The sequence below is a fragment of the Ascoidea rubescens genome (assembly GCF_001661345.1).
Source record: "Ascoidea rubescens DSM 1968 unplaced genomic scaffold ASCRUscaffold_2, whole genome shotgun sequence".
NCBI classification, from domain to species: domain Eukaryota; kingdom Fungi; phylum Ascomycota; class Saccharomycetes; order Ascoideales; family Ascoideaceae; genus Ascoidea; species Ascoidea rubescens.
This window is the reverse complement of record NW_017962914.1, coordinates 539,099-558,266: the sequence shown is the minus strand read 5'-3', so window position 1 is coordinate 558,266 and position 19,168 is coordinate 539,099. Positions and strand designations below refer to the sequence as shown.

At 31.6% G+C, this 19,168-nt stretch overlaps 7 protein-coding genes across 7 annotated transcripts; 1 reads left to right on the top strand and 6 right to left on the bottom strand.

The window, feature by feature from the left end:
• Positions 1-690: 690 nt before the first annotated feature.
• Positions 691-1,387, top strand: ASCRUDRAFT_74308 (uncharacterized protein). The gene is made up of 2 exons (XM_020192633.1): positions 691-739; positions 830-1,387. The coding sequence occupies exons 1-2, from the start codon at positions 726-728 to the stop codon at positions 1,242-1,244; spliced, it is 429 nt and encodes a 142-aa protein (XP_020049158.1). The 5' UTR covers positions 691-725; the 3' UTR covers positions 1,245-1,387.
• Positions 1,388-3,225: 1,838 nt separating this feature from the next.
• Positions 3,226-4,551, bottom strand: ASCRUDRAFT_6488 (clavaminate synthase family protein; the record flags this gene model as incomplete). Its single annotated transcript, XM_020191351.1, has 1 exon — positions 3,226-4,551. One exon carries the CDS (start codon positions 4,549-4,551, stop codon positions 3,226-3,228), a length of 1,326 nt encoding a protein of 441 aa, XP_020049157.1.
• Positions 4,552-7,071: 2,520 nt separating this feature from the next.
• MAG2 (RING-type E3 ubiquitin transferase MAG2) lies at positions 7,072-8,562 on the bottom strand (the record flags this gene model as incomplete). Its single annotated transcript, XM_020189652.1, has 3 exons — positions 7,072-7,523; positions 7,689-8,212; positions 8,294-8,562. Coding segments are annotated over 3 exons (1,245 nt in total), but the record flags the coding sequence as incomplete, so codon positions are not given.
• A 972-nt stretch (positions 8,563-9,534) lies between these two features.
• ASCRUDRAFT_68659 (uncharacterized protein) lies at positions 9,535-10,083 on the bottom strand (the record flags this gene model as incomplete). The annotated part of the gene is made up of 1 exon (XM_020191555.1): positions 9,535-10,083. The coding sequence occupies one exon, from the start codon at positions 10,081-10,083 to the stop codon at positions 9,535-9,537; it is 549 nt and encodes a 182-aa protein (XP_020049155.1).
• Positions 10,084-10,773: 690 nt separating this feature from the next.
• ASCRUDRAFT_24907 (ARM repeat-containing protein) lies at positions 10,774-11,451 on the bottom strand (the record flags this gene model as incomplete). The annotated part of the gene is made up of 1 exon (XM_020189872.1): positions 10,774-11,451. A coding segment is annotated over one exon (678 nt), but the record flags the coding sequence as incomplete, so codon positions are not given.
• A 3,611-nt stretch (positions 11,452-15,062) lies between these two features.
• ASCRUDRAFT_74302 (glycosyltransferase family 15 protein) lies at positions 15,063-16,943 on the bottom strand. Its single transcript, XM_020192632.1, has 2 exons — positions 16,092-16,943; positions 15,063-16,044 (listed from the first exon to the last, which is right to left on the bottom strand). Exons 1-2 carry the CDS (start codon positions 16,862-16,864, stop codon positions 15,453-15,455), a joined length of 1,365 nt encoding a protein of 454 aa, XP_020049153.1. The 5' UTR covers positions 16,865-16,943; the 3' UTR covers positions 15,063-15,452.
• A 204-nt stretch (positions 16,944-17,147) lies between these two features.
• On the bottom strand, positions 17,148-18,903 carry ASCRUDRAFT_74301 (glycosyltransferase family 15 protein). Its single transcript, XM_020192631.1, has 2 exons — positions 17,926-18,903; positions 17,148-17,853 (listed from the first exon to the last, which is right to left on the bottom strand). Exons 1-2 carry the CDS (start codon positions 18,641-18,643, stop codon positions 17,267-17,269), a joined length of 1,305 nt encoding a protein of 434 aa, XP_020049152.1. The 5' UTR covers positions 18,644-18,903; the 3' UTR covers positions 17,148-17,266.
• Between the last annotated feature and the right edge of the window lie 265 nt (positions 18,904-19,168).

The following is a 19,168-nucleotide window of genomic DNA, read 5'->3' as shown; positions in this document are numbered from 1 at the left end:
TCAAAGAAAAGTATTATAGAAAATTATTATAGAAAAAAATAAAAGAAAATTTCTTAGCCATATCTGAAAAAAGATTGAGCAGATCAAAAAAAAACAATTAACTGATTTCTTCTAAACAATCCGCCAATAATTTAAAATCTTTTTCTCAGGAGAAGAAGCAAGAAAACAATTTCTGTGAATTATTCAAAAACAAAACGACTCAAAAAGGGTGCCAAAGAAAACAAATTGAACAGACTGCTAAAGACAATTGTTTATAGATAAACTAAAAAGAAAACAAACAGCAGTTTTAAAAGTAATCAGAAAGAAATAAGTGAAAATCTGAATAACTGCTCAATTGCAAATAAAAAAAAAACATCAGAAAACTGTTAAAATTCGCTTTTTGTTTTCAAAAATTCGGGAAAAAACCTTAAAGAAAAAACTTATAAAAGGTCATAAACATTGTTTATTTATTTTTGTTGAAGACAAAAAGATATTGAGAAAGAATTCAAAGAGCATTTTATTTGTCACTTGCTCTAACAAAACAAATGTTATGGTGATCTTTCCATCCACCTATTAGAAAGAAGATAGAACGAAGCACAATAGTCAGAAAAACCAACAAACGAAAATCTATTTAAGAAGATATTTTTTTTTCTGTTTTTTCTTCTCTAAATTTTTTACATTTCATCTGCCACCACTATCACTCCACTACTGTATCTTTAAAGATGAATCGTCTCCCTTTACTTGACATGTCTATGTTGTTGTAAGTTGATATGTTTGAGGTTTACTTGGTATGTGGACAGTGTATAGGCGTCAAGGTTTCTACTAACACAAAAAATCACATTTCATTTAGGTCCAGCCAATTAGGCTTTTATGATATTAAGGGTGTGATCATTATGGATAAAACCAATGGCGATTTATTTTCGTCTGTTGGAAAGTTCTTTCATGGTAGAGATCCACAGCTAGATGCTCGATATGTCTTTAGAGTCTTGAATTACAAGATACAAAAGAATCTAAAAGTGTTTACGAGTGATGGGTTTGGATTTCTTCTCTATTGTAATTGCGTTGTTTATTTATTTTGCGATAGGTTTTCAAGAAATATCTTGGTTGCTTTTGCTGAAAATACACCAGCAAATTTGGAAATATTAGACGATTTTAAAGATCCAGATGCTCCATTCTTTCCAATTACCTCAACCGATTGTCATCCAAATCCTGAGGCAAATTTAATTTCAACTTCAACTTCAGCTTTTATTCTTCATTCCAACTAATCAAATGGTTTAAATAATTTAAGTGATCAAAATGAACTACATGAATAAGCTAGAATTTGTCTATCAACTTTTTTCTAACTTCAATTAACTGCTCTATGATATATCACAACAAAAACCACTAGAAAACTTACACCATCTTATACTATCCATACTATCTTATACCATCTTATATTATCTTATATTATCTCATATTATCTTATCTCATATATTATATCATATATTACATTATATATTATATCATATATTATACTATATACTATATCCTTCATCAAATCATATTGAATTACTAAATCAATATTATATCATTTCATATCATTTTAAATTATATTATGCATACTTTTTTTTTATTTTGTTGCTTTTTTTATCAGAGGTTTATTAAATCGATTTATTTTTTTATTTAAAATCCATTAAACATAATATACATATGCCTTTTTATTTATCTATTGAGAATAATCTATTAAAGGTAGTTTTACTTGCTTTTATTTTACTTTTTTTAACCATTTCATATATTATTTCATGCTGTTTTTTTACAATTAACTAACAAATGTCTATTTAATATAAATTCACCTATTGATCAAATCCAAACAACAAAAGAAAAGAAATTTCAATGAAAGATTTGTTTAAGGATGTTAGAATTTTCAATTTTCAATGTTTGTGATTAAAAATAATTCCCAATTGTCGATTTATCAGCAAATTAAAAAGATTTATTGTTCTTATGAGAAATAGTTTATTTCTTAGTTTCCTAATTATAGTTTTAAAATCTTTCTATTATTTTATTAAAACACATAAGACAGATAAAGTCTGGGAAAAAAAAAGAGAAATTTTCACTCCAACCTTCAGGCTTTGTTATTATGATTGTAATTGGCCGAAAGAAATTTCAATATAATATTATAAAATGTGAAGTATTTAAAAACGAATAAAATAAATCACCAAAATAATCGAAATTTATAGTTGAAATTTAAAAACTAGATGGAAAAAAAAAGAAATTCAGATTTCACAGCAAGGAAAATGTATGAAGTGAAAAGGTGAAAATCCAGAAATTTTATTCCAAGAACTTGACAAAAAGGAAATAAAAATAATATTTATAAGGACTTTATTTTAAGACAAAAAAAATAAAAGTGTGGTCGATTTTATAGTTTTATATAATAAAATGATCTATTTTGAAACTTTTTAGATCAAAATATGAAGAAAATCTAAAAACAACATCTACCTATGAATGAAGTTGTCATTCGAGTTTCAACACAAAAAAAATAATCTGTATCTACTAGCCTCATTAAAAAGAAGCAAAGAGAGAAGCATTTTCCAACTGAAATCAAGTGGAAATAAACTTGTGTTTCATTAATTTTAATTGATTTCAAGTGATTTCAGTTCTTTTTTGTGAATTTTGAAAATGTTTTTAGGTTGAAAAGCGCATGTTGGCGCATGACAAAATTAGGTAGCACTATGCATGCATGTGTATACGTGCATATATATGCTAAAAATCGTATTTGTAGATTTCCTAATCGGGTATTGTTATCTTTGACCAATCAAAGTCGGGGAATGGATTCTGTGTATAAATCAAAGCTTAAAGAGGCTTGAAATCAAAAAAAAGGATCTCGATCATTAGACTATAGAGGTACCGAAGTTTTTGTGTCTGCAAAATTAAAGATTAAAACAATGAAATCATATTATTTTCTTTTCTTTTGGTTTGCTTGTTCTTGTTTTGGTAAAAGAATGGTATAAGTTGAGTTAGATTTTTTTCAAATGTGTTAAAAGCATAATGAAAAACAAAAATTAAAAATTTATTAGAATTGAAAATTTTTTGATAAATCTGAGAAGTAAATTGGGCAAGTAAAAAATAAAAAGTAATAGATAGTAAATAGTAAATGAGAAATGGTAAGTAGATAAATAACAAAATAAAGTAACTAAAAGAAATCATTTCTTGTTTCTTTTTTATTTTTACTTTAATTTAATAGTTTGGATTAGAAATGCCATTAATTGATTAAATATTATGAGCTTTATAGGTTGTTCTTAACTTAGAAAAGTAACTATCTCTATCGATATAACAACCCTTTAGCCATCTTTTGCTACCAACTTCATCAACAAACTCAGTTCTTGCATGTAAGATTCTTCTGTTGTCAAAGATAACAGCTTCGCCAGCTTCTAATCTCAATTGGTATTGATTTTCTGGGTTATTGATGAAATCTTCAAAGATTTTTAAACCTCTATGGAAGTCTCTAAATAAGTATCTATCACCTGAGTCCTTTGCAGATTGGTAATTATCAATTTTACCATGATCTTTAAAATCACCGATTTTTCTTAATGGAGAGGTAATACCGAATTCAAAAGGAGCTTGGAATGGGGGAGAGTAATTAATTTCTGTGATTTCAGCCAAATTAGTTAAAGGATCGATTTTATTTTGGTCTTCGACTATTAAAGGTCTTGAGTAGAAATAGTGATGGCCATCGTTGTCATAATGGTAGTTGATTGGAACATTGCAAAGGGCAAAGTAACCATGAGGATCCTTTTCCATGACGTATCTTGCTGCATTAAAGGCATCAACAAAAATTGATTCACCACCTTCAACTTTATTGTTGATTGAATGCAAGAGTTGTAAACCTGGTGGAGATTCATAGTACATCAAGTCCATGTGAAGAATGATTTCTTTTGATGAATAGGCTATGTTTTTAGGAGTTGGAACAGATCTTACATCAAATAATCTTCCCCAAAAGGTTTCCTTAATGTAACCAATTTTCTTAGCAATTTTTTCAATGTATGGGTCTTCAGTGTCGCCAATTTCAATATCCTTTGGAATATTATTAATAAAGGTCAAACCGAACTTATTCAAGTTAATTAAAGAATTTAAAAAGGCCTTATCTTTATTTTCCAAGTAACTGATATAGTCATAATATAAGACTCTATGAGGTTTGAGCAATTTCTTCAAGTTCCAAAATTCCACTCTATCTTCATAGTATTTGCCAGATTTTCTGTTTTCGTCAGAGGAGTATTTTCTCAAGAACGATTCGGGATAAACAGATTCATTCTTGTCGCTCCAATTAATCTTAATCACAAATTCATTAAGAGAATTGTCAAAATAGATTTCTGGTTCCTTTGCTGGAATTAAATCCTTTGGAATCGAAGATGTTGTGAACAATTTTTGGCCAGAAACAGGGTCGAATGCATCAGGGGAGGTGGAGGAGTCCCTTAAGAAAACATTGCTGAAATTGACAATGTCAGGAACACTGTAGTCCTCGTTGTCGATAAAGGTGATTGAGGTGACCTTATCGTTGTAGAAGTTGATTTTCAAGGTGGGTTTGTTGGCAGTCATTGTGGCAGAAGAAGAGAAGAATAAAAGAATTGATGGTGTGTTGAATCACTGAAGAAGCAGCACAATAGACAATTCCACTCCATCACAATGAATGGTATTTATACTGTCCACCTCACGCAACGGGCCAATGAAACGGCGCCGTAAGAGCATCGCAAAGATCAGCTTCGAGAGACAAATAAAGACATAAACAGCCCCAGCACTCGCTTCCCCAGAAAACGTGCACAGTGCGCTGATTGGCTGGGAGCAGCCGCTCGCCCAGAACCCGCACTGGTCCAGCGCGGCGGGTGCGGCGAAACACGCGACCCGGACTGCGAGATACGAGCACACATCCGGGAACGGACGTAAACTCAGATACGGTGGAATACAGCCATAATACGGCTCTATTGCGGTTTCAGATACGGGAGCCTGGATGAGCCGAGGGTGGAGGGAGAAAAGGGAAGAAGATGGTGGAAGTGGCGAAGATGGTGCCTATGCATCATGGCTGCTCTTTCTGTCTACTCCCAGGCCACTCGAACTGTCCATCTTGACCCAATGTTCTTGGGGTATCAACACCCTTAGTTCTGCTTTGCCAGTTGGGTTTGGCCAGAAGTACTAACTGAACCATTCCTTTAGTGATTCTCCTTTTGAGAAGATTGGAAATTTGTTGAGATTAATCGACAACAGTCTCTTGCAATTGCATGGACGCTTGATAATATCGTTGACCAACTATAGTCGTGCTCGAAAGAGAAAGTATTCCTTTCCAGTGAAGAAGGAAATCAGAGATACCAATAACAACAGTAAAAACAATAACAACAACAATAACAATAACAGTCTTGATGCTGACCACAACACATATTACTCAAATCTGAAATTGGTTTTCCCAAGTGATTCTGAGTCTCAGTCTTTGAAGTTCATTCAGTTTTTAAAAGTCTTGAAACTAATTTATCAAAACTTATCTTTGAGCCATCTCAGTTTCATCACAAAGAGAGATTTATATTACAAAGATGTCTCTCTTTTCAAACATCAATCTATAGTTGACCAGATCATTAAGAACATATCTCTAAATTTAAATCTATCTTTACTTGATTTACATTTATTACCTTCTCAAAAGGGCTTGATTTATCTTTCAAACTTGCTCATTTATTTCGATACAAATAAAACTCAAAACAAGATTCAAAACACAATTTCAACTCTAATTCCTCCTTTATTCGATAATATCAAGATAAGCATACTCAACACTTGTCCGAATATTAACAACAGCAACAGCAACAGCGATACCAATAACAATAACAATAACAATAACAATAACAATAACAATAACAATAAAAATGATCACATATTTTTAATTATTGTTGAAAAAGAAGCTGTTTATAACACAATAATCAACTATTCATCTCTAATAAACAAACTAAACTCAATAGTCGTAACCGCTAAGGGTTATCCTGACAATTTAACTAACAATTTCTTGTTAAGTTTATCTTCTTCTTATAAAAACATCCATCTTTTAAGTTTTTTCGATTCTGATCCTTATGGCATTAATATTTTCTTGAATTATAAAAAAATCATTAAAAATTTGATCTATATTGGTGTATCAATCACTGATTATTTTAATACCTCTACTGGTGATTACCTAGATTTACCTCACAGAGATTTTGTTTTTGCTAAAAATTTATTATTAAACTTATCTATCAACAAATCAACAAATCAATTTACTGATAAAAATGATAAATCCATTAAAAAAATTAAAATTGAATTACAAAGACAATTGTTTTTTGCTAAAAAATGTGAAATGAATGTTGTCACAAGTAATGAGTCCTCTTTTTCAGTAAATAACTTGCCTCCTTCCAATAAAATTCATAACAATAATAGCAATAATAATAATAATAACAACAATATTATCAATATTAATAATATTAATAATAATTTCTTATATCAAAATTTAAAATTCATTCATAATTTTCAAAATAATGATCCCATCACTCAAAATTATAATTTAGATAAAGATCAAACTAATATAAATTCCTATATAAATCAGAAAATTCAAGATTACGCAAAATCACATAATTTAAATTTATACATTTAAAAGCTGATAGCTAATTAACTCTGTTCAAACAATGGATCTGAAATAACAATTAATTTTCTCTTATTTTTCTTATTTTTCTTGTTTTTTTTAATTTCCCTTTTAATTTCATTTTTCAATCTAGTCAGATTTAAAATTTCCTCTAATTCATCTTTGCTTTGATTTAACTCAATCTCATACTGCTTCGATTTCTCTAATTCATTTAAAGGATCTAATGCAATTTTTGTACCCCAAACTGTAGTCTTGAAACTTTTGCCTCCATTCCTGTTAATATTTCCATCATTTGTATTAAAATCTTTTTCATTATCATTTTGATAGCTGCCGTTATTATTTTCACCACTAATTACTCGTTGGCTATTATTGTTGCTTTTTAACTCAGGAAAGGATTCATCATTAAATTCAATTGTTCTATTTGCTAAAGAATTTTCATAATCATCATAATAACTAACTCCCCAACCATCATTTTCTGCTCTATAAAAATCCTTGGTTTTTTTCTCTAAACTTTTCATTGCATTTTGTTTATTTCTCTCTTCTCGATAATATCTATCTTTATTTTTCTTCCACCTATTTATTATTTCCTTTTTAAACTCATTATAAATATTGCTTGGCAATTTAATATAATTTTCATTTGTTTTGCAATTTTTAGCCATATATTGCCAATCTATTTCAATAAATGCTAATTCTGAGCCAACAGGTAAATGGCTTAAATATTTATATTCTCTAATGACATTTTCGAATGTTAATATTTCCCCATAAGTTATATTTTGAATTCTAATTAGAATATTAGAAGGAAAATTTCCATAGCTGACAAATAAACTTCTTAAAATTCTTCTATCAAAGGAGGATAATAAATAAACAATGTTAGACTTGAAAGAGGTTTGATAATAAAAATAAGAATTAGCTTCATTATATGCTGATAATACATCATAATTACCATTATTGTTATTGTTGTTGTTATTATTAGTATCAGAATCAATAATTAGGCTATCAATGTTTTTGATTAAGGGGTTTAAATTTAAAGAGTCATCGAACTCGTTATTAGACTTTTCATTAAAATGAGTATTGTCCTTGATACTACTTTTGTTATTAATATGTATTGAAAACTTTTTTTCAAAAATTTCAATTGATTCGTCAATTTCTGATATTGCTTTATTAACATAAAGTTGCAAATCATCAGTAGCGGCTTTATTTCCACGGTACAACAATAAATCCTCATTAAATTGGGATAATATTGCAGATTTTTCAAGTTTATACTGATTAATTATAAAATTCAAGTTTCCTTTCATAATTCTAGTATAAGGGTAAATTTCCTGACTTAAATTGTTTAATTCGTCATGAGATGAGCAGCACCATGGAATATTAGTCAACTTTTTGAAATTTGGGTTATTGGAAATTGGTAAAGAGAGTATCGAATTATGAGGTTTTATTAATAAATTCATTAAACAATCCAGATTTGGTTTCGGTAAATCAAATCTTTCATCGAAAGTTGAGTCAATTAATACTGGTAAAATTAAGTCATTGTTAACTTTATAATGACAAACAGGGCATTGCTTTTTTTTATTTTTGCAATTTTCAAGAGACACCAAATTGTTGGAACTAAAACTATTGTTATGGAAGTTCATTGGATGGTTATTATTAGACGTAGCATTAGATTTTGAGGTAACATCTTCAACATCTAAAAACCGTAGTAAGCAAGTTAAACAAAAACAATGGCCACAGTTAATCATCCTGGGAGCAATCAAATTTTCTTCAAGGCATATAGGACAAGAAATCTTTTTTTGAACTATCACTCTTAAAATACTATAATGCTCGATAGGAACATTTGGATCGAAGATTTGATTTTTATAATCGCCTCTAAAGTCAACTAAAAATTTGAAATTTGCGTTTATATAAGATTCGCCCTTAAGATGAACAAAATTGTTTTTTTTTGAATTGTTTCTGTTTTTTGATGACTGATAAAAATTAGCATTTTTAATATTGGAATTTCTAGTATCATTATTACTTCTATTGCCATTATAAGTAGAGTAGGAGAATTGAAATTCATCGTAATCTTCAAAAAAAAGTTTTTTATATTTCTTTTGAGGCCTATAGCTGCCAGATTTTGACTTACTATTATTTTCTCGACCCAAGGACTTGTTCTTGTCCATTTTCAAAGCCTTTTGTTGGAACTTGGTGTTCTCGTTAGTTTTTGATTGGGATAGTTGTGGTTGCAAATGTTTTTGAGAGCTCGAATCCTTCTCAGACTTCATAATTCCACTTCAATAAAACAGTATTAAAACAAAATAATAAAGACATATATAAATCATCTAGAGAAAGACTCTAGAAGATGAATAAGGGCTGCAGAGAGGAAGCAGAAACAGCAGAAGCACCAACTAAATGATAAGTTTCGAAGCACAATTTCGAATAGTTTCCCGGTCTGGTCGGAATGTAAATCACGCGAAATCACCGGAACTTAGCAAAAAGGCCACAAAAAAATGTCCTAAGTGGGCGACGGCAAAAGAACCAAAAGAAACAGAAGTAGAAGTAAAAAAAACAAAGGCAGTTAAAGAAATTCTAGTCCAACGTGTATTGGGTTATTTCAGTATTCAAACTATATAACTAGAACTAAAGTATATAAAAAATAGTAGTGTAATAAAAGAACAACGATTGAAATAGATGAAAATCATCAAAATGAAGACACATGAAAATAAAAACTTATATTATGATAAAAAAATTTACAAAGAACATAAAACAGCTTTTCACAAACTCTCTTGTTTTTGGGGTTAATAATGCCATAAATAGTGATAAATTGAAATTAAAATTTAAAATCTAAAAATTAAGAAATTGAAAAATAAATGCATGATAGACTAATAAAAAATTCTTGAGGTTTTAAACTAATGTTGATAAAAAAATTAAAAAAAAATAAAAAAACTAGTGTGTATTTTTCAATGAAATCCTCCAAAGTTATTTCCATTAAATTGCCCAAAAGACCCATTATTCATTTGTTGGTGAATTTGATTACCCATTCCATTATTTATAGCACTATTCATATTGTTGATATTATTATTGCCCATATGATTGTTCATATTATTAATAAAATTTGGATTGTTCCCAGAAATTAAATTAGGTAAAGGATTTCCAAATCCTATCGTCTGTTGTGATTGTGGCCCAGGACCTTGAGGTAACTTATTGATCGAATTCATAAACCCATTTAGATTCATTTGTTCAAATCCATGGTTCATGCTGGCCATATCATATCTACCTCCAGATGGTGGCGGCATTCCCCCAATATTGAAATTCTTGTTATTGTTCATAATATTGCTGTTAATGTTATTGAGGTTATTGATATTTCCCATATTGTTATTCAAGTTATTATTGTTCATCATACCATTGTTTGGAAGTTGATTAAGAAAGTTGTTGAAGTTATTATTTGCCAACCCATTAAAAACAATTCCATTATTATTGTCCATAAATTGGTTACCTTGGTTATTCATCATGAAATTTGATGGAAGCTGTCCCGCAAGTGGATTGATAATTTCAGAAGGAATGATACTACTATAAATATTATTATTGTTGCTACTATTGTTATTGCTGCTACTGTTATTGTTACTATTGTTGTTTTTATTTCTTCTTCTATTTGAGGAATGACTTCTTGAATGTCCATGATGATGTCTATTTCCGTTTCCATCGTTTTTATTTAATCCAACTTCTTCCATCAATCTCTTATATCCTTGATATGATGGATTCATGTCAAGTAAAACTGTTCTAATTTGCTCAATAATAAAATTCTTGCATTCAGGAGTTTTTCCCTCTGAAATTAATGGTGTTGATAATACTTTGTGAATAAATGTTGCACCATAATTATTTTCACTTAATATTTGATGTAGTAACTCAGGTGGAGGAACTTGATTCATATTGTGGGGTTTTTCTTTATGATTAAGATTCTCATTACTTAAAGAGCAAGACGATGAAAAATTGTTTAAAAGATTAGTGCCAATATTCGAATTCTCCAATTTATTTTCGAAAACAGTATCCTTATCGTCATTTTTCTTGTCAGTTTCATTTTCGGATCCGTTTAATAGTCTATTCTCATTGCTAATACCAGTGCTGTTATTTTCGTCATTGATATTAATATTGTCATTATTGCTGTTATTAGTTTTTGCTTCATTGAAGTCAGAAACTAGTTGTTCTCCAGCTTCACTATTTAATGGTTTTGAAGGATCATATTCCCCAAATAAAGCATTTAATATTATCTCGCCTCCTCTAGTATCAGTTCTGTTATTTAATATTTTCAAAATAGTTAAACAACCCAATTTATGTGTGCATAACTGAGCCATGTGTGGCAATAATCTTGGTGCCAATATTCTATGTCTATCAGATAATGTACAAGTATCTAAAAACCATGTTAATAACAATGACCCGTTAGAGTTTGTTGCTAAATATTCAGCATACAATACAATTACAGATGATAGCAAAACAGTTTGTTCAAAATTTGAGTCTGAGCTTTCTAAAAATGCTCTAATAGCTCTTGAACCAAATCTATCTTGAGAAATGTTCCAAAAATTGGCTAGCATAACCTCAATAATAAAATCATTCCAAGGAGACCCAAATTTTAGACAACATTGTAAGACATAATTTCCAAAAGTATCTTTAAATAGTGGCGTAATGTAAGGCAATAAACTTTTGGAGATGATTTGTTTTTGTCTTGGACTATTTGCAACGTTAATAATTTTTTGAGCAGCCCATGTACCATTTTTGTGTATACCCATTTGACACAAGTATTTTGAAACTTCTCTTAGCATAATGTCTTTAATACAATTATCACAAATATCAAAGATTTTTTGAACAACAGTGTTACCAAGATAATCGGAAGACAATTCAGCTAGTTCACCAAGCATGGCCAATGCTAATTCTTCAACTTCAAATTTAGACAATGAATTAGATTCTATAGATTTACGAATTTCGCGCAATTTTGGTGCGTCAAACTGGCGAATCGCAATTGGATCAGGCAATGGACCATAATCTTTTTCGGAGCCACTATAATTAACAGCTTTTGAGATATAATAGTTAATTTCTGATTCGGAAAATTTGATTTCCTGTGGTTGTTCAACTGTATTTTTCAAGTGATTGAATTTTTTGACCAAAACAAGTAAATCACCAATGACATCTTGAAAAGCGGGTGCAATGTCTTTAATAGTAACTGGAATTAAAGACTTTTTATTTTTTTCCTTTTCATTATCAAGTTGTTTAGAGCCAGGAGAAGAATTTGAAGAATCTTGTAAGCTATTAGCTCTTGAGCGTTTGCCATTAGATTGTTGAGGCAGTTTTTGTTTCAGATCCTTTTGAATTTCTTGAGGTGGGTTTAACATTTTAGCAAAACCAGTATAACATTGCCAACCATTATAAATTTCGCGATGATTTAATTGAGCTTTTGCTTGCATTGCCACATCCATTGATTCAAATTCAATCAAAGCTGATATATTTTCAATTTCAGGTTTTGGAATGGAATTATTTGTAGAGGAATCTAGGGAGATTTCATTATCATTTTGGTTAATGCTGATCGATTGATTGTTTTGGTTGTTTAAAGAATCATCGTCAAGATCAATTCCCTCTTCAGCGGCTTCAGAAATTGTTGCCATTTCCGATTTAGTGATTTCTTTTGAATCCTTTTTGATTTGAATTTCCTTTGAAGAATCATTTGGACTATTAGATAATAGAGAATTTGAAGAATTGAAAACTCTAACGCTTAAAACGTTTCCAAATCTAGAACACATTTTAAATAGGTTGAAACTAGTTGTTACATTGTAGATTAAAGGAGGCAAATTGAGTAATAACACAATATTAGTTGGGCCTAAAGTTGGATTATTAAAAGTCGAAGTATAATTTAAATTTTTTAAAGGAATATTATCTAATAATAAGGGAGTTGATAGATTCAAGTTTGAATTATTATTGATGGAGATCAAGTCATTATTATTGGGTTGATGGCGATGATTTTGGTTGATTCTGCTAAGTTCAGGATATTGAATTGGGTTATTTTGTAACTGTTGAGGTAGTTGGTTGGTATTTGAGTTATTGTTGATAAGGATGTTGTTTTTGTTGTTTTGATTACTATTATTTTGAGAGTTATTGTTGTTGTTAAATAAATTGGGGTTGTTGTAGTATTGATCATTGAGATCATTGATGTTATTTTGAGGTAGAATTTGAGATAGAATTGGATTTAAACCATTGATTCCAGCAGAATAAGTTTGAGCTCTGGGTCTATTGATTTCATCAATTTTATTGAGTAGCAAGTTTTGGTTATTGATTGCATTTCCATAAGAGAGGTAATCATTTGGGATTGAGTTGTTATTTGCAGAGGGGTTGTTGGAATTTGAGGAATTGAGGTTTATATTTGAGTTGTTGTTTGTGTTTGGGTTATTAGTATTGTTATTTGTAGGAGTAGAAGCAGTGTTATTGGGAGTGGCGTTATTGTTGATGTTGTTTATGTTAAATTCATAATCGTAGGGAGACATGTCATGGATATTTTGCAGTTGATATTCGTTAATTATTTCAAAATGATGATTTGATAGAGAGTCATTGCCACCATTTCCAAGAAAAAAGTTATTTGTTGGTTGTTGAACAGCGTTGTTGGTTGTATAAGATCTTGCTCTGTTGTTGAGGAGACCCAAATTGTTGAGGTTGTTGATTGGGTTTAGGTTTAGATTTGGATTTAGATTTGAAATGAGGTTTAGATGATCTTCATTGATTCCCAAGAGACTTTGGATTGAGTGGTGGTGTCTTAAGGCAGGAATATTGTTACTAGCACTAGTTGTAGTGTTGATATTTTCAGGGTTGTTGTTGTTGTTGTTGTTGTTGTTGGTGGTGGTGGTGGTGGTGGTGGTGGAAGAAGTGTTGTCTATATTATTTGAGGAAATCAATTCATTTGGAGTTAAATTTTGGATTGAGATTGTGTTGTTATTGGATGGATTAGTGTTGTTTCCCCAAATTGAGTTTGAATCATTAAGGGTTAATAGCGAGCCAGATCTTAATCTAGTTGAGCTGGAGGTGCTTTTTGTTGAGATAGTATCTAGATTTGAGGAGTTGAAAGGATCCATTACAGGAGAGATGTTTATGTTGTTTGGGATATTAGTTGGGATATTGCTGTTGATTTGGTTAGGAGGTAGTAATAGAGAGGAAGAGGATGAGTTGTTGGTAGATAAAGAATCTAGGGGATAGAATCTTGAAGGTAAAGTGCCAGCTCTAGTTCTTGATCTGAAACTTCCTAGTTGAGGCGAGATATTTGTATTAGTAGTGGTGTTGTTATTAGTGTTGTTAGTGTTGTTTGTGTTTGGAATTTGATTTTGGTTTTGAGTTTGATTAGAGGTTGTATTATTGATGTTATTTGAGGAGGAAAAAGAATTTAATTGAATATCATTAGAATTGAATTGATTTGGAGTTTGAATCAAAGAGGGAGAGACTGGTCTAATTGGAGATTTTGAAATTGAAATTTTATGTAAATTTGAATTAGGAGTTAGGTTATTGTTATTGAGAGCGTTAATATTAGTGATGTTGTTGTTACTATTATTAATTGAATCTTGAGATTGAGAGAGATTACTCATTTTTTTTTAATTAAAAAAAAATTTTCTAAGAAAAAAAAAAAAATAAAAACAAGCTCAATAAATATAATTAAACAGATAGATAGTAGATAGACAAGTGAATAATAACGAGTATAATAAATGTAATAAGGAATTAGAGAATTAGAATGAGTAGAGAAATAAGAATAGAAAACGAAGAATTAATAATTAATGATTAGTTAGAAACCAGAGATTAGAAAATAAGAAAGAAAGAAAGAAATTATTAATAGAATACAAAAGGATTGAATAGAAAGATAAATGAAGAATCTGTTTTTTTAGTTCTTATTTGGTTCTTTTTAGTTTTTTTTTGTTATTTTTTCAATAATTGTTTTTGTTTTTAATGATAATGTTATAATGCTGTTGGTTAGATTGTTGTTTTTTTTTGTTTTTTTTTGTTTTTCTTCTTTATTTCTTTATTTCTTTATTTCTTTTTTAAATTTGCTGTCTATTTGTTCTTGATTTGTAGATCAGTTCTTCTTTGCAATAATAAACTGGATTTCAGTGGATTTAAAATTAGCAGTTTATCTAATTGAAGTGTTTAAGGTCAATAAGATTGGAAGATTATGAAATTAGCTAGAGTGGGCAAAAGTTGGTGAGGATGAGTTGGACGAATTAAGGGGGAGGAAAGTGAAAGTGGAAGAGGATGAAAAATGAAAAGAAAAAGCGAACAGCGAAACAGCGAAAAAAGGAAAAGCAGCAAAGAGAGAAAGACGAGCAATTGGCAGAGCAGCAAACAATGCCAGGCAAAAGCAGCTGGAAAGGAGACAAACACCACTGCCACACCAGCACAAGACCCAGCTTTTGAAGAAGCAGAAGAAGCACACGCAGCACGCGCAGCACGCGCAGCTCTGACTCGGCCGCCCCTGCCTGTCCGTTCTAAGTTGCGCGGATTCTGTGCTCACTCTATAACTTGCGCAACTTGTCGGCACCTTCCCGGAAAGCAAAGCCGAGCTCTGTTTGCGCTGCTGTGCCCGGACCTTTCTTGCACAGTTGCTGGGTTGGTGCACCGGTTTTGCTGGAAAAACAAGCTTTCTTCTGGCTGCGGTGCTGTCGGATACAACACGTGTGGTCGAAACAACGGCATCTGTTGCTTCTCATCTCAGTATCTCACAAGGGTTGAAGTTGTACCACAAGCACGTGCTTTGCTTTTGCGGTCTATCTCATGACGCCGAATAGCGAACGCTAAGCAAAAGTAGACTTCTTGTGTCAAACAGTATGCAAAAACATGTATTCGTGCAGCTACAAGCACGCTAAGTGTAGTCCTTCCATTCTGCTGGTTTGGTAAGACCTTGAACATCAAAGTATTTGGTGGTGCAGCTGTAACCTCTCCAGGTGAAGTCGTTATCTGGGTTGCACGAACAGTGGTGTTTCTTTCGAAACTCAGTGTTGAGAGGACAGCTGTGGTAGACTCCATGGTTGTATCCAATGTCGTCGAAAAAGTGGATTTTGTTACGGTCTTCAAACAAACTGACAGCAATCGAGTGAATTGGCGCGTCTCCCCATCTCTCGTAAAAGAATCCCCCGGTTTTATCCAAATAATCAAAATACTCTCGATATTTTTGGCTTCTAAAGAAATTCAAACTGGCAATCTCAAAATTCGACCAGAAATGACATAAATTGTATTTCTCTCCTCCATTGTCAGATAGGAAACTCATAAGATTGTTCTCGTGTAAATAATCTGGATGTTCCTTAAGAAAATCCTTTGTAGTCTGCCACAATGTTGGAATTGTAGCTTCAAATTCATAAATTGATATGGTGAATGCGTATGTTTGGTTAGTGAGCTCCATAAACTTGAATAAATCGTAGTCGATATCACAGTAAAATTTGATATCTGGTTCAACTCTCCAGTACCAGTCATATTCATCTAACAATGGATGTCTCCAGAGAACCCTGATTCAAACCTACACATGTGTCTATAGGACACTGAATCTCCATATATTATACCTTTTTCTTTCATTTCCTCTCTCGCTTTGTCTGCTTTCTCAACATCAAGAAAATCCGGATAAGACCATTGTTCTTTGGGAATCTTTCCATACTTGGTCTTTCCCGAAACAATTGCTGACGTTGCATCAATAAAGTCCTGCGAAAACTCTTCATCATTAAGGAAAATCCAGTCGTAATGAAACTTTTTATTGAATCGATCTTCAACTGATCGAATTGCATCAACTATCCCCCAAATATCGCTGTTTCTTGCCAATGTTACAAATGTAGCATTGGCTTTAGATTTCTTAAATATCCTGTACTGATTTTCTTCAAATGCTTTGACTAGCTCTTGATATTCACTCTTGGTTAATGATAGCTGCTTTTCATTGAAATTCTTGTTTAATTTATCCCTTAGATTCTGGTCCAACGTATCAAGACTAATATGATTATTATCATTATTATTACTATTATTATCATTATTATTATTGTCACTGGCAGCCTTATCGTCATTAAAATAACTGGTATCATGGTTGTTCTGCAATTCATCATACCCATCCTTATTGCCATCGCTAAATCCATCAGCACCCCCATGGGACAATATTTTCAAACCACCATCTTGTCCACTTGGCTGCTGCCCAAGATCCCCATTGTAATAGTAAATCGAGAGGGATGAGACCAACAACACCACCACCAAGATGGTTATCTTGAACCTCTGGTTCAATAGCACTCTCTTCGACATTCTGCTGTAATACGAATGGATCTGGTTCATCGTCTGCTCCTCAGAGATCGAAGTGCTAGCAACCAGAAATGAAACAGACGTGCAAAACTGTTTTCACCTTTTTTCCACGCTAGTCTCATTTTATAAATAGCTTTCTTAGTGCTGGCCACAGTCGAACAGAGAAACAACAGCGAACACCCGAAAAAAAGCAAAAATAACAGAAAAAAACAGAAAAACAAAACCTAGTCAGTCCGCTAAGTCGCCGCCTCTAACGACTGTCCAACCAAAGTGGTCGCCAAGATTGTTCGACAAAGCATGGAAATCCACGGAAATCCATGGAACCGGTACTTCCAATCTCTATCACATTGAATATCTTTTAATAAACACTAATTTATATAAATGTGTATAAATATATATATAGCATCACCAGTCCTTGTAGTTCTGCCATCCTTCGGGCTTCTTCAACCTGTTGAGCTCGAAATATCGCCAGGTACAACTGCCCACTGTCCAGTCAAAGTCATCCTGAGGGTTGCACGAACAGCGCTGCTTCTTTCGAAACTCTTTGTCGATGGGACAGCTCGTGAACACATCGTGGGTGTATCCCAAGTCTCCAAAATGATGAATCTTCTCTCTATCCTCGAACAAACTGACAGCAATCGAGTGAATTGGCGCGTCTCCCCATCTCTCGTAAAAGAATCCCCCAGTTTTATCCAAATATTCAAAGTATTCGCGATATTTGTCACTTCTAAAGAAATTCAAACTGGCAATCTCAAAATTTGACCAAAAATGACAGAGATTGTATGTTTTGCCCTTATTGTCGGATATAAATTTCAAAAAATTATTCTTGTGCAAATACTGAGGATGCTGTCGAATAAATCCCTTTGTAGCCCTCCATAATGATGGTATGGTTCTTTGATACTCCATTAACGATATAGTAAACCCATAGACTTTATTATTATCCTCCATAAATTTAAACACGTCGTAGTCGATATCACAGTAAAATTTGATATCTGGTTCAACTCTCCAGTACCAGTCATATTCATCTAACAATGGATGTCTCCAGAAGAACCCTGANTTGATATCTGGTTCAACTCTCCAGTACCAGTCATATTCATCTAACAATGGATGTCTCCAGAAGAACCCTGATTCAAACCTACACATGTGTCTATAAGACTCCGAATCTCCATATATTACTCCTAGTTCCTTCAATCTTGATCTTGCTTTATCTGCTTTCTTGATATCAATAAAATCTGGGTATGACCATTGTTCTTTTGGAATTTTCCCATACTTGACTTTCCCACTACACAATGATTTTGTAGTCTCAATAAACTCTTCACTGAAATCATCATCATTAAGAAAAACCCAATCATAGTGAAATTTTCTATTAAATCGATCTTCAACTGATCTAATCGAATTCACTAATCCCCATAACTCACTATTTCTCGCCAAAGTAACAAATGTGGCCTTTGCTTTGCTTTTTGCTACCATATTATATTGCTTGGTCTCTACTTGTTTAAATATTTCTTCGTATTGAGTCTTGTTCAACAAAATTCGTTTATCGTCTTCATTGTCATTCTGGATCACATTCTCATCATCTTTCTCACTACCAATATCAAAATCTAGTAACTTTAAAATTATCTCATTATCTGTAAGATTTTTGAACCTGTTTATGCTAAGATTAACTAAATCGTAATTATCCAACGAATGGAGACTTGTTAAGTTGAAACCAATCAATAAAAGTAGTCCAAATAAAATTAATGCAATTATTTTAAATCGATAATTATTAATCAATAACCTCATTTTAGTTATATATCTTATTTGTATGCTATCTCTATTTATTCCAGATATCAAGCATTGAAAACCAATTCTCCCTTATTTAATCCCAGAAAAGGACCCGACGAGTGAAAAAAAACAAAAAACAATATAATATATTGTAATATAAGAAGATAATCAAAATGTAAATCGAAACTATTAAAATAAAATAGATATAATAATAATCTCACTGGCAACTACAATTATCTCTATTAAGCCCTATTAAGCCTATAATTATCTAGTTTGCATTTCATACAATTCATCATCAAATTTCACTCATCTGCTATCTTTGTCTTACTTTCAATGTGAATAAAAAATCCACACGTTGAAAAATCCACCTAAAATAGACCAACTTTATTTCGTTTTCTTCAGTTTTTCTGCTGATTTTTCCAAAATTTCCATTTCAATTTGCATTTTTCTAAACTCTTTTATACTTTTAAGCAATTTTTCTCTGTGGGATCTTAATTTGTTCTTCATAGCTTTCCATTCAGACTCTTATATTTACCTTCTCCT